This window comes from Thunnus maccoyii, chromosome 18 (assembly GCF_910596095.1).
Source record: "Thunnus maccoyii chromosome 18, fThuMac1.1, whole genome shotgun sequence".
NCBI lineage: Eukaryota > Metazoa > Chordata > Actinopteri > Scombriformes > Scombridae > Thunnus > Thunnus maccoyii.
This window is the reverse complement of record NC_056550.1, coordinates 21,045,908-21,060,612: the sequence shown is the minus strand read 5'-3', so window position 1 is coordinate 21,060,612 and position 14,705 is coordinate 21,045,908. Positions and strand designations below refer to the sequence as shown.

At 38.5% G+C, this 14,705-nt stretch overlaps 2 protein-coding genes across 3 annotated transcripts; both read left to right on the top strand.

The window, feature by feature from the left end:
• Nucleotides 1–1,293: 1,293 nt before the first annotated feature.
• LOC121884633 (bryoporin) lies at nucleotides 1,294–10,297 on the top strand. Of its 2 annotated transcripts, none has more exons than XM_042393551.1 (4): nucleotides 1,294–1,375; nucleotides 6,426–6,488; nucleotides 6,579–6,687; nucleotides 9,799–10,297. In XM_042393551.1, the coding sequence occupies exons 3-4, from the start codon at nucleotides 6,584–6,586 to the stop codon at nucleotides 10,226–10,228; spliced, it is 534 nt and encodes a 177-aa protein (XP_042249485.1). In that variant the 5' UTR covers nucleotides 1,294–1,375; nucleotides 6,426–6,488; nucleotides 6,579–6,583; the 3' UTR covers nucleotides 10,229–10,297. The 2 variants fall into 2 exon arrangements, with proteins under 2 accessions (XP_042249485.1, XP_042249484.1); XM_042393550.1 differs by having other exon boundaries at nucleotides 1,298–1,375; nucleotides 6,362–6,488.
• Nucleotides 10,298–11,097: 800 nt separating this feature from the next.
• Nucleotides 11,098–12,748, top strand: apnl (actinoporin-like protein). The gene is made up of 3 exons (XM_042393620.1): nucleotides 11,098–11,148; nucleotides 11,671–11,796; nucleotides 11,899–12,748. Exons 2-3 carry the CDS (start codon nucleotides 11,693–11,695, stop codon nucleotides 12,353–12,355), a joined length of 561 nt encoding a protein of 186 aa, XP_042249554.1. The 5' UTR covers nucleotides 11,098–11,148; nucleotides 11,671–11,692; the 3' UTR covers nucleotides 12,356–12,748.
• Nucleotides 12,749–14,705: the final 1,957 nt, after the last annotated feature.

The following is a 14,705-nucleotide window of genomic DNA, read 5'->3' as shown; positions in this document are numbered from 1 at the left end:
GGGATGGAATGTGAATGTGTCCATAAATCATGAGGTGTTAGTGTTTAACTGACGCAAAACCTGTTTTATTTTCTTCACATCTAAAGTACTACGTTAAAAATATCACTTAAACCTTTTGTCTCCAGACAATCAAAAAGCAGCAGGGATTTAAGCAACAATGCATGTTTTTGTTTAATTTTTTTTTTTACTGATGCTTGGAAGCACGAAGTCATATCAATCTAAAATCAGTCAGGCACGTCTGCCTAAGCTAGTGCCAAAGGAGCAATTTATGATCATGGTTGTTTTCACATGTCCTAAGTGGCCAATTCTACATCCCGGAGCTCCATAATGTCGATATCACATTTGGAAGAGAAAGAGTGGTTCTGGGAAAAGGTCAAAACAAAACCAGACGTCAAGCATTGGATGACACGGTTGGACTGTGAGTCTGATAATGGACATAAGAGCAGAGAGGCATCTTTATGAGTACATCATGAAAAACATATTGTACATATTATTAGGTACATATCAGAGGCTACATAAAATAATAAAAATCAAAATCGTTTGGTATAATTTCTGCCATTAAGAATCAACAGGACATTCCTGCAGATTTGTGCAAAAATGCATAATATGATGTGTTTGATTGTTTAGTATGCTGTAAACATGTTCTAATAAATGCCTGCAGAGTCAAATTTCTGTAAATGTAAATTGAGGATGATAAAATAATACAGTGAAAATGAGAGTTTACCTCCTGCCACATGCAAATTATTACCCTGGGGTATTGGAATATGGATGCTGTAGTGGTACATTAAGTGTATACAGTAAATGACTTTGCTGATAAAACATTTCCTGCTGTTTCAAACCTGCTGTTTCACACCTGCCCTCCAGGGGTCCCCAGTGTGTTCCTGCCTGTACAACTACTATCACTGCTCTCCTGCTCGCTCGCAACTGGTTCTTCTTTTTGGCAGTAAGTGGACAGACCCAGTCACCATTATATCCCCAAATATAATTAGTTGAGCGGGTCTGCCATCTAGGACAGCTAGGTATGGCAACACCACTCGGACAAACCAAGCTGTTTTCCTGCTGGATGTACTACAACTGAAGGCTTTTTAAATATAGTGTTGAATAAATTATACACTCATAGTGCATACTATAGCCTGGTAAAATATTAAATAATAAAATAACAATATTAAATGAAATATGGTAAATTTAATAACACACCAGCACAAGGTTTCATAGGGAAGTGATACTGTTTTCTTTTTTGTTTTTCTTTTATAGGGAGACCACAGGGATCAAGCAGGACTTGCAAGATCTCCACCAGCAATTCCCTCAGATGAAAATCATCTTCTCTGCCATCATCCAGTGATACCAGTGGAGGTCTGCCCATCCCAAGAAGAAGGTGTGATGCATGGCTACCTTTGTTTTGTCTATTGGTGGAACATTGTACATCATCCTCAGATAAAGCATAGAGGTCCCGGCCATTTTTTGCATGACTGAGTTTATTTCACCCCTCTGGGAAATGATGTATTTTTAAAACCTGTTGCCCTGTAGCTGAAAGACAAAATCCAGTGGGGTGATGCTGGATTTGGATTTCCCACCAAAATTTCAGCAGCAAAAAAAGACGCCAGGATTTGTATTCATTATGTGATGTTTGATGTGCACTCTTTTTCATTTATTCATTTATTTACATACAAGGGTAGCCATCATACTTTTCAGTTCTTTCACTTCCTTTCCCTCTCCCTTCCTCTTCCATCTTCTCCAAACCCTTTCCTTTACACCAGCCTTTCCACCTGATGGATTTCCTCATTGTTTTTCCCCACAGTGAATGTATAGCCAGGGGTTTGTAGGGTCAACCAAAAGTCCTGTTTTCCTGTTCCTGTTTTTGTGCAAATAAAAACTTTTTATTTAACTCTGGCAGTACACGCTATTAGAAGAGCACACAGTATATGTGAAAGAACTCCAGAGTAAAGTTTTCTGCTCAACATTCAAGTAAAGACCTTCACCTTACATCACATTAGGTTTTATTTAATGCTGTCAAAAAAAACATACATTACTGAAAACTGAACTGAGTGCTTCTCTAAGATCAACTGCTTTTGAACTTATTCTTAAACACTAAACTGAGTGACAGTTCATGCTTTACAAGTGTAAAGGGCAGTATATAAGTAAGATGAGAGGACTAGCAGGATAAGGATACATAAGAGAAGCCAATTACATTTTCATGATTATTCAATCAGTATTGACTTGTCCATCTACAAGTGTAACTTCTTACATTTCTAAGTGGGTGAAATATGGAAAAAAAACAAAGAGTGTGAGCAAAAGAGTGTATTAAAAGACAGGATTCAACCTCAAGTGGGGGACGATTCAAAGGCAGTGTCCAGATTCTGTAAGTGTGAAATACGTGCACATCATGCAGATCTTGTTTAACATGCCAGCACTGATAAACATAAAAGAAACGCAGCACCGTTCTCGTCAATGAGGCTTACGCACATTGGATTGAGGGTCTCAGAGCGCGGGCTTTTTTAATTTTTTTTTTTTTTTTTTTTTTTTGGAGAGCTAAGTTGCTTCTTTCATGCTTGTTTCTCTCATGAGATCTGGTTCACTGCCCATTAGTCTTAATAGATATCAGTTAGCTGTTACTGCTTATCAGATGTGTATGTTGTATAATGGTGCGTTCACACCAAAATTCACTTCTCATTCATGTCTACGTGGAACTGGGCAAGACACATTCACTTCTGGTTGCGAATTGATCCACATCCTTTGCTTCGCGAAGAGTTCAATCTGATTGAACTTTGACGTGTGAAATCACTGTGCTCCCCCATGATCCTGCTGGTTTGAGAGAGGGGTGGGATTGACCTTCCGTTCAGGAAATGTTGTTTATTTATATTCTTGTTTTATAACTGTGCAGCTGAGTAATAACAGCAGCAGAGAAGAAGAGATGTCGTTTGACTGCAGTGAGTAAAGGACAGCGGCGGAGGATAGTGAGGTGATAGGTAGTATTTGATTAAATGCTGTATAATTCACAAATTTGTGGACTGTTGTTGTTAGCACGCTAGCTGTGCTAGTTCCCGCAGTTTATGTTTACAACCCAATCCATACTACTTCCTGTCCTCCTTGCTCTTGGCCACACCTCGCAAATAAATTTCGCCAGGCAGATTTCAGTATGACTGCAGCTGACCTATTCGCCATTTTCTTTTGACCTCTTCTTACCTTTAACTTTAACCTTTAGTTTGCATTTGACAAAGTAAGGATTGTTTTCAACCTATCAGCCCTTTCTACTGAGTGCACTGATGGGTTCAAGCCCCGTCTTTGATTGTTACAGAGGTGTAGGTGTGTGTATTTGTCACAAATTTTACTATACATTTATCAGATCTTTTTCAAAATAGACATTTTGACATGCCAAAGCAGGAAATGCACATGTGCAATTACTTATGGCTGCATCCCATTTAGTTTTTCCAAATTCACAATCCTGGTATAGTGCATGATGTGGACAGTATGGCTTCCTTGGATACTTAAATGGACCTGAGCCATCATTAATGTTATTAATTGCATCTTTGCTTTTCCTGCTATGAAAAATCAACATGTCTGCTGTGAAAGAGGTATATTCCAAAAAGATTTTGGTTGTGGTGCAATACTGTACAAATGACATTTCTGGTAATGGCTCAGCTATTTTCAGAGCAGCACAGCTTTCACTGGTGACAACATACTGACTTAGCATTTCACTTTACTGTTTAATTAAGACTCAATACAAAACAGTAAACAAGCATTCTGACTGAAAAGTAGTGTTTAGTAATATTTTGTTAAATATTGTATCTGCGATGGCTGTTACAGTCTACCATATGATTCTGAGTAAAATAATTTATAGTGTCAGTCCAGCAAAGCATTAACCTGACACTCACTTGCAGACAGTCAAGACTGACTGAGAGAGGGAAGTAAGTAGAGAAAATGTGAGAAAAAATATCCAACAGACAAAAAAAGCAATGTGAGTGACATGTTGAGATACTGATACTGCAGCCACTATAATTAAATACGGTTTCATCTTCAGCGAACATTTATCTTTGTCATCATAACACTTTAAATGCTACAGCAACCGACGAATAGAGATCACTGATATTCTGTCCTTTTGTCACCTTCTTAATTGCCTCTTACAAACTGTTCTCAGAAACTGCAAAGATAACACTGCAGTGTGATTAAATTTACAGACCTGCTTAAAATAGGAGGAAATGTAACTTAATTCTGACATAAATCAATTGAGGATGATGGTGTGTGTGTGTGTTATTAAACGGGTGGTCAAGTGTTGCAGGATAAAGGATACCCAATTCTTACTACCTGTACAACTTAAAGGCTATTAAAATTCATTTTTGTCAGTTTATATCCCTTAAAATGTAGTTGAAAAGAAAGTAGTCAACACTTTGTTGTTGTTTTTTGTTTATTGCTGTATGTATATATGCATTCTTGAACATTACTTAAGGTCTTGCATGGACAGTGTAGTGCTCACTAACATTACAGTAAACAGAATTGTTGGATGGATGAAAAATCGGCAGCATTGCTAGTCTTAGTCTCAGATTAAAGTTTGTTCTTAACATTGGAAAACAGTGCTTTGACAACAAAAATTAATAAAAAACTGTAAATGTAAAGCTGTGAAGTTTGCCCTGAGGGTGGCAGCAGAGGAGAGGTCATGTCAAAAGGGTTTATCTTCTGTATGGTGGTCATTTTGGGACATCTCAAATTCAGCTGGTCAGGCTCAGTCTGCTGTATCATTACCTAGTAAGATTTCACGGATGAAAAGTGTTACAGGTCCTGCTGAGGTTTCATTTTTTTATGCCTCCGCGTCGGCGACAGCTGTGGCCGGAGGCATTATGTTTTCGGGTTGTCCATCCATCCGTCCATCCCATTTCTTCAAATTTGGCACAAATGTCGACTTGGACTCAAGAATGAACTGATTAGAATTTGGAGGTCAAAGGTCAAAGGTCAGACTTAATACCTCTTATTAAATTCCCTCAAAGTCTTCACTATAAATATTATATGAGTCTTGACAGACATGGATGTAAACTGCAACTTGACTGGTTGGCGGAGGCGTATAACCACAGGGCAGTATTTCTAGTTTCATAATAATATATAATGTATCACACACACTATATTATATTACTGGTTATATCCACTCTATTTTATTATTTTGCATTAGACCTATAAAGCTCCTGATATGTAGTATTACGCCTATGTTATAACTATTTGCATGCAGTGACTCCCTTATCACAGGACATTATGAAGGGCATGCTGTATAATGTTTTTTTTTTTTTTAGAGAGATTTTCTGCCATGGTCACTGGCTGACCATCAGAGAGCAAATACTAACTTACAAAGTCTGTGTAGTGCAAATGTATTTTTGCAAATGCATGTTTGGTGCCATCTGGTGACTTCAAGCACCGAAGTTGAAGGATTTAAATCAAATTCTAGGCGCCTGATGTACTGTATGGAACGGAACAGCTGCTGTAGTATTACTTGAATTCATTGGTGGTCTAATGAACACATCTCAGCACACACAAAGTTTGCAAAACATATATAATTAGGGAGACCCTAAGGCCCTGTAATATTATGGATAATTATAACACTGCACTGTGCTGTGCTCTATTACATAATCCATTGTTTTTGTAAGTTGCTCCTACATGGAAAAGGGGAGTGTCTCCTTTTCCATTCCACACTCCAGTGGGAGCAGATCGGCAGCAAAAGAATTAGTAATATAAGAGTGAGACAGTGTGTTGAAATTTGTGACTGATGTAGTGAGGTTCCCACAGGAATCTGTCGCTAGCCATCACCTGTAGCAACAACAACAAGCAATCAGTTGTGCAATGCTTGTGAGATTATAGTTTCAAGCAAGACAGAACATGAAATGTTCCATAAGGGTTTTTATGAAATATATGTCCTGAGCAGCAATGGTGTCCCACAAGAGCAAAGAGATGAGTTCATTGAAAAACGGTGAAATTAAATCAATTAAATTTAATATAATAGCTAATTGAATAGTTGAAGAACAATAAATGAAATAAGGTTTAAACTATAGATTAGATAATCTAATAAGATTTTGCAATAATGTACGGCATAAAGTTTAGTGAGATAGAATAATTTTCTTGAACTCACAATAACGGATACCAAGTTGGAATCAATACCGCCCACATATGACGTGAGGGCAAATATGCAACAGGCTGAAATGTGCTGACAGTTTTGACAGATGTTGTCTTATCATATTCTACTGTTTGTATTATATATATTACCTCAATGAATCACCTCATTTTTGCTATATACTGTGATCATAGGACGTTACTGCAAGTGGCTGAAGTGCTTCTTTTTGAGATAGGATTTTTCCATTCAAGATGGTGTATGTTCATTTCACAGTGGACACGCCTGTGCTTGTGTTGGAACAAGCCCTGTGTAGGTGACAGTCTCCACCTCTCTGCAGGATCTGAGAAAGAAGAACTTGACGCTGCTGACTAGCTCAACTCCAGCATTTAACTCCAAAAAGGTGAATATAACTTACTCAAAGGAAGATAACTTAACTTTGATATATATCTTGGTATACTGTTTTAAGCTTTCAGTCCTGATCTTCTTGCAGCCAAGATGCCAGAAACAGCAGAAGCCGTGTCAGCCACTCTCACCACCAACAGAAACTGCACCATAGAAATAACCAATGTGAGCAGCAACTACTGCCTCATCAACCCCAAGTAAGTCGATGTATTTACCAATTTAATACATGTTACAAAAGTACATAATACACAACATAATATTTAAAATCAAACCTGACTGGATAAAGACACAAGAATGATTAATGTATAAAAATACAACTTGATGAATGACATCATGCAGTATTTGCAGAGATAATGTGATTAAAAGTGTAGCAACTTCATAAGATAATACAATAAAGTAATTTACTATACTGGCCATACTGTTTAACCTGTACTCCCTAAAGCACCTGTAATTAGGTCTCCTCACATTTGCAGTTAATGAAAAACTAGATTTTAATTTTCTTTCTGTCTTTTGGGTAAAATGCATCTCTAAATTAGAGGTCAGTGCAGGTTGGCAAATCTATCATACCTGCACCAGCAATTGTTTTCTGCACTTACAGATGAGTTGCTGCAGAGTGTCATGGCCTGAATATATACTAAACTTCGACTGGTTCCAATGACAGGCATTTATTTTCAAAAGGCTTAATACATTTCTTTGAAGTGCTTTGAGAGTCCACTGACTGATTACAGCTTCAAATAAACATCTTGATACTATTAGCATGGACTCCCTTTAGAAAAATGAAGTATTCGCAACTTTTTTGTCTCTCTGGTAGTCATAGAAAAGGCACAGATTGTCTTTGTTGATTCTAAGTGGTTATGCTGTACTTAATTAGAAGTAAAGCTCAATGATATTGCGAGTGAAATGTCAATATGCCATCTATTTCATACAGGGGAGAACGGGGTAAATAGAGCCACCCCCTTTATCTAGGTAACCATAAGAAAAAGTATGTGATCACAAATTACGAAAGAATAGTTCATATTACTCAATCCATCTTGGACTCAAGCACATGGAGAGAGTGGTAAGCAAAACAGAGCAAAGAAAAAAAGATTTTTGTCATGCTAAATGAATTCATCATGTTACTAAAGTCTTGTATCAGTCTTGTATCTTAATTAAAAAAGATAAGTTTTGGACATTATTACGTGTTTAGTCAGTTAAGTCAGTCTAAGCTACAAAACAAGGTAATAAACTTAGCATAACTGTGGACCTGAACCACAGTTTTGTCAAAATGGAGGTTGTGGGGTAAAACGTGCCAGTGATGTTGGGGCAAGTTGAGTCAACGGCTCAATTTACCCCCCAAAATTATTTTCTGATATCCTAGAAACTAGAGACACAGTTCATGTTTGATCCCTGTTACAAGTGCTACAATGTTGATGAATAAATACCTAATTGTTGACTAATGTTAAGTTTAAGCCACACGAACATGCTGTACATACAGACGGGTGACAAATTAGAGGAAAAGCCAACATAAAGTGTCTTAGTAAGGTATTGGGCCACCAGAACAGCTTCAGTGCTCCTTGGCATTGATTCTACAAGTCTCTGAACTCTACCGGAGGGATGAACACAATTCTTCAAAAATATATTCCCTCATTTGGTGTTTTGATGATGGTGGTAGAGAGCGCTGTCTAACACGTCAGCTCAAAATCTCCCATAGGTGTTCAAATAGGTTGAGATCTGGTGAGTGTGAAGGCCATAGCATATGATTCACATCATTTTCATACTCATCAAACCATTCAGTGACCCCTCGTGTCCTTTGAATGGGGGCATTGTCATTGAAATGGAAACATATACACTTATGTTATTGTCTTAAGATTATGTTACACTGCCTTATAGTCAAAAGCTCATTGTAAGACTTTATGATCTCTGCTTCCTGTATGAAAATGTTCCTAACAGGTACTATCAAAGGTGAGGTGTGGGACTCGGTAACTGTAACTTTAGAGGGAATGTCCGGGGAGGAAAGGCAGATACAGATTTGGCCTTCAACTCTTACTTCTCAGCAGAGACCGAAAGAAACTCCCAAGAGATACAGTGAATTAATTAAAAATAACTGTTAGGGTGATGAATATGGGATGATTGTGATGCATGTGGCTGTATATGCAAGTACCAACACTGAACTTCATTCAATATCTCTTCAGCCTAGCAAACTGGGAGATCTGGACTTGCAAATATGTATTCTGGATATTGCAATAAAACTCTGAAAGACAACTTGCTCTCTGTGAATTCATCTTAAATTTCCTGGAAGAAACCACTTCCATCAGGATAGAAATGTTTCATCACAGGATAAAGCTGATCACTCACAACTACTTTGTATTGATTAGCAGTGACCCTTCCCTCTAAGGGGACAAGTGGACCCAAACCATGCCAGCAAAATGCCCCCCACAGCATAACAGAGCCCCCAGATCCCTTCACTGTAGGGGTCCAGCATTCAGACCTGTACCAGGTTTTCCTTTGATTTGTCACCTGTCTGTTTTTGCCTTTTTCAAATTGATGACATCAATAAAGTTCAAAATTATCTCAAATTTGTTTGATTTTGTGTAATTTTTATATCAGTATTTAATGGTAACACTATTTACCCATAGAGGGCTCAATTTACCCCATTCCCATGCTCATTTTACCCCTACCTTGGGGTAAGTTGTGCCATAGGACTAACTTTTTTTGATGGCTCATTGTTCTAAAACCATAATAATTTCCATGGGTACACAACAACCTGAGGTATATATAGTAACTATTATTTGAAACAAATACACTTTCATTTTGCAGTAAAATCATCAAATGTAAAAAGTGGCTCATGTTACCCTGTTCTCCCCTATAGAAATTATTTGCTTTATTACCTGCCACTGAAAATGAATTAAAACAAAACGATAAAACAAATAAAAACGATGCGTCTATTGGCATTTGTGTCATGCTTCTACATTTATCTAACTGTGGCAGGACAGACCATATCTTGGATGGGTGGTTTTCATGTGTGACATCACTTTGCTGAGAACATCCACCTATCCATCATGTAGTGACACACACCGCCTCATTGCACATCTCAAGCAGGTACACTCACTGTTGCTTAGAAGTCCACAGCAGTACTTGCACAGTCACATTTCATCCATCAGCATAAGGTGTTTCACAACTGGAAAGCCCAACACCCTAAAAGTACACCTACAATCTCCACAAAACTTACAAAACTCTGTTTTTTTTTCAACAAAACACTGGTGTCTGAAGGAAATCAAACTGAAAGTTATCAGTGATAGTAAGGATTTGTCTCTTGCTCTTCTGTATAGGGTCTACATGTCAAGTGGCTTCAGTCACCACCCACCCCAGCCTACAGTTCGTCCCAGCATGACCGAAGTGTGCTCCTTCACCAAGGATGACAACACTGCCACGGGCGCTGTCGGTTTGCTGACCTACGACCTGTTCCATATGCAGAGCCGGGTTTGCTCCGAGCGCATGGCCATCATGTTCTCTGTGCCCTTTGACCATAACCTGTACAATAACCGGCTGGCCGTAGGCATGGTTGAGCAGTCCCGTGCTTGTGACAAAAATCTGTACGACCAGATGTATGATGGGAAAGACCTCAGTGGCTTTACCCGTTCTGACACAAACGGTAGTGGGCTGGAATACAGAGCCACATCTGTTGATTTGAAGGCCACAATGTCTACTATTGGCAAAGCCATTGTTAAAGTGGAGCTCTACGATAAAATGGGTCGTTAGTGTAAAAGAGTCTACTCCTTTTATGTTGCTTTTGTACCCTGCAGAGTAAATAAACTCCATTTAATTTGACTACTGTTGCATGTTGTCATTTAGAAAAACATCCAGAGGAGAGGAAGACTGATTTTGCTGTCATCTGTATTTTGTGTCTGCTGAAAGATATCAATATCTGACAGCCAGCTCATTGATTCTCCATTAGCTTATTTCTTGGGCTTATGTATATTGTACACTCTCTTTTCTTTGATTATGGTAATAAAACATTCAGACCCGATGCTTGTGTTACTTTGTGTGGGATATGTTTTCATTCAGTATGCTTTCATTATTACTGATGAACAGTGATCATTTTTTAATCTTTTAGCTGGATCCATCCAATTCTAATGAGTAGCAACAGATGGAATATCTGCATAGATGTTTTTTTAATAGGCATGGTAACAATATTGTTCTTCACTGGCTGCGAGACTCTCCATCTTGTTCTGAGTGTGTGGTTTTTGTGTGGTATTTGGAATGCAAGAAGTTCAACAAAAGAGAGGATATGAGCAAAGTTGCTACAGAGATGTCTGTCCCGACTTGTTCAGTTGCACAATACCACAGGAATGAGGATGCCAACCACCTGCGTGAGTGAATGGTCCTGGTTTACCCAACTGTTCAGGTCTGTTAACACAATTAGGGTGCGGCTGTGCTATTCCAGAGAAGGGGGAACATGGTAATATTTGCCATCAAAGTCTTTTTGCATGAGCGATGGATGTTTGATCAACGTGTGTTTAAAGAGGGTGTATACTGTTGAACTGTGATTGTGTTCCAAGTGGGAGGGTTTCCTGGGTGCTGGTATACATCCTTGTTGAAAAAAAAACTACTGGCACCACCTTTTTACTGACTTTTTTCCCACTTTGGGACTTGCAAGCACCAACAGAGGTTCTCAGCAGGTAAGTCACTCAGGATATTTGGGGAAAAAGCCTTTGATAAAGAAGATACAGCACAGAGTATGGATCATTAGCAATAATCACATGACTCTATAATAAGCAGTTTGAAGAGGCGCATAGCAGCCTGATGGGGCATTTGTTTGATTTCTATCTCATATCTGTTGATAAAAGGGGTGATCATATTTCCTAGTGTTTTCACTCTAATGTCATTATTGCATGGTACTTAGTGCTGTAATTGAAAAGGTACATTCTCTAATGAGGCAAAGAGAGTCTGCAGCCATTCTCTGGTTGTTAACTGTTTCGAAATCTCATTAGCCTCTGAAATGCATTTTTGATAAACTCAGAGCCAGTCTATGTTTGCTTTTGAAGGTCAATGTAATGCCAATAGAGCATGTCAGCAGAGCAGAGGTCAGGAGGATATTTTATACTGTAATAAGTGTGACTCTGATGATTCCCATTGTGCTAGTCACAGCTGGGAAGTTGACTGGCTCAGCTGGTTAACACTTAAATGACTTTTGTTTTAAGCGGAACTCACAGCCATACCAACATGACGGAGTCAGCTGAAGCTGTAGCAGCAGATGTGACCAGCAGGAGAAGTGTCACCATTGAAATCACGAATCTCACTAACAACTACTGCCTCATCAACCCCAGGTAAGCCCTGACTGTTTTGGAAACATGTATTTTCAGGCTTGTATGAAACGTATTAAAGAGATCAAAAAGATCAATGTATGTGTCTTTTTGTGTACTGGTTAGGGTGTACCTTGAGAATGGGGAGACATACAACCCACCTCAACCCACAGTGCGTCCTCTAAAGACGGAGGTTTGCACTTTCACCAAGTCCAGCGGCAAATCAACAGGCAGCGTTGGTGTGATGACCTACGACCTTTTCGAGAAGTCACGGAACGACTACATTGAGACTCTGGCCATCATGTTCTCAGTTCCCTGGGACTACAACCTGTACAAGAACTGGTATGCAGTGGGCATCCACAAAAAGGGCCGTAACTGTGATAAGGATTTGTATAAAGAAATGTACTATGAGAAAAACCAGCATGAGCATGGGTTTGTCAGGGAGGAAGCAACTGGGTCAGGAATCAATTATGTGGGCAACTACCTAGATATCAAAGCCACCATGTGTCCCCTGGGGAAAGCCATCATGAAGGTGGAGGTGTGGGATAAGCTTTTCACGCCCATGGGCCAGCAGGCATACTAGAGACCCCTCCTAACAGTATTTCTGTCATGTGTCTGGAGAGCAAATTCATCCCTCTACTTCAAGCCTTTACCTGGCAGACTGTTTCCAATACAGTCAACGTGCATGATTTAACAGATGTATTGTTGCTGACATGTGTCTGTATAGCTGGGTATTACCCTTCTGTAAATCTGCTTAAGATCAGAGTTTAGTTTGTTTATAAATCCAGGCAGCAATATCCCCCTTTTATAGCCAAAGCCTCTGTCTGTTTCAATAGCATCCGGTAGAATGGCATCTTTAGAAATGGAAATCAAAGGATGACTCACCGGAGGACGAGGGCACATAGCTTAATAAAACACACTGAGAGCTTGTCTGTATTTACCTTGACACTGTAGTCTGAGGAATAAAATAAACCTTTTTTCTCGAGCTATTTTTGTATGAGTGTCTGTTGACTGAGTGCAAAAGCGTTTAAAAAAATCTGATTGAAATTTATGAATAAAAAATTTATGCTTCTGTTGCATGCATAGATTCCATAGCATGTTCTGTGTGTTTGTATAAAACTTGGAAGTGGGACTGAAATTTGAAACAAAGGGTGCAGTTTTATTCCATAGTGGCTGCATCAGAGGAGCATACAGTAAGGACACGCCCTTCCTCGTAATGTTCAGCAAAGCACATCTATCATTGCTAATACTGTATATACAGTATGTCAAAGATTTTAAAATACCACATTTAAAAAGTTGTGTTAACTTGCATATTTTTCTAATGTTTCTGTTTTGGTTGTCATTTTGCACAAAATTAACATTCAGTATGATTTTTTTCAGAACATAATAGTCTAAATATTTGCGGTCCCGCTATCTTGCCCGTGGTATGCAGATGTAGATTTCCAATTAGATAACCCATTGTTTCCTTTTTAAACACAACATGACTGAACAGATCAGATCAGTTTTGCAATGAAATAACAAAACAGAACAGTCAGTTCTGGTTAAGTGCAAGCTTGTGTCAACCGCCTGTGTTGCCCCTAAAACCTTCTCTGTTATGCACTTATTGCTCAAGACATTATCACATGGTTCATTTTTATGAAACAAATGAAAAAAGAAAATGAAAAGATACGCTAGCTTTCTTTTTTTTTCTTGCAATTATGATCTTGGCAGGAACTACAAGGTAGTAATGAATGAGACAGGAATGGATTTAGGTTAAGACCCTATTATTATGACAGCTCAGCAACTCGTTACACCTTCTAAAAGCTTTAAGCTTTACTAAAAGCTTTCTTTAATTGGGGAGAAATGACAATCTTGATGTGTTATCTTGTCATCAAACAACTTGTTTTGCAGTAATGGCACAGCCAATTTGTATGGATGCAATCATTAACCTTACAAAAATATGGGGTTTTACAGGAGGAGGCAATATATCAGCTCTTTATTTAAATCGCAGGTAAAGTTATCAGGTTCCTCGATTCTATTTACAATATCTATGCTGCATTCCTGATTCTGTTTTCATGATGCTTTTGCAGCTTTAACTGTTCCAGCCACAAAGAAGCCCAGATCAAAGGTTTTTGCTCACTGTCACCATTGCATTTGCATAAAAGCCATACATAATATAGAGGCATAAACTCAGCCTGTTTAGGCTCAATCCCTGAAGCATTGTCGCGTGTATTGGGGAAATGACACATAGTCCCTATAAACTGGTGGAGACACTGAGCAGAAACTTTTGTTTAAAAGCTTTAAAACAGGGATAAGTTCATACACATTCCTTTCATATTTTTTCCTTTCAATCCCCCCTCTAGGTTTACTATACCTGCACATAAGTCCTCTTTCATGTTTTGAATTATATTGTTTGTGTGTGTTTGAGAGTCAGTGCTTCTGGGTTTGTGTCTGCACTGTTACATACAGTATTTGTGTGCATGCTTGTGTAATGATGAGCATCTTTGAGTATACATAAACATGCACCTGGGCTCACAGATATGTGTTTCATATCAAATACGTTCTTGTGTGCATTATGTGATTTGTATTAAGAGGGCATGAAAAAAAAAATTTAAGAGCAGTATAGGATTAGGCTTACTAAACAGGAAACAAAAGATATGTGGAAAAATGCTTCTTCCTGTGCAGATAAACATAAGAAGCTCAGCATTTGTGGATTGAAACTGATACTATTTGCCTCTAAACAAGAGTGAATCTAGCTGTTTCTCATGGTAAAAGCTTCTGTCAAAAATTTGTCTTTGATATTAAGAGGAAAGGGAGGTGGATAAATGCAGGTGCACTATTGAAGTTAACACGTTGGCATGTTTTTTTATGATAGAAAAATCAGCTGATCAAACCAAACAACAGTGAGGCTCTGGTTAAACCCACTGAAGGAAAATGTGCAGGGGGAAAATTAT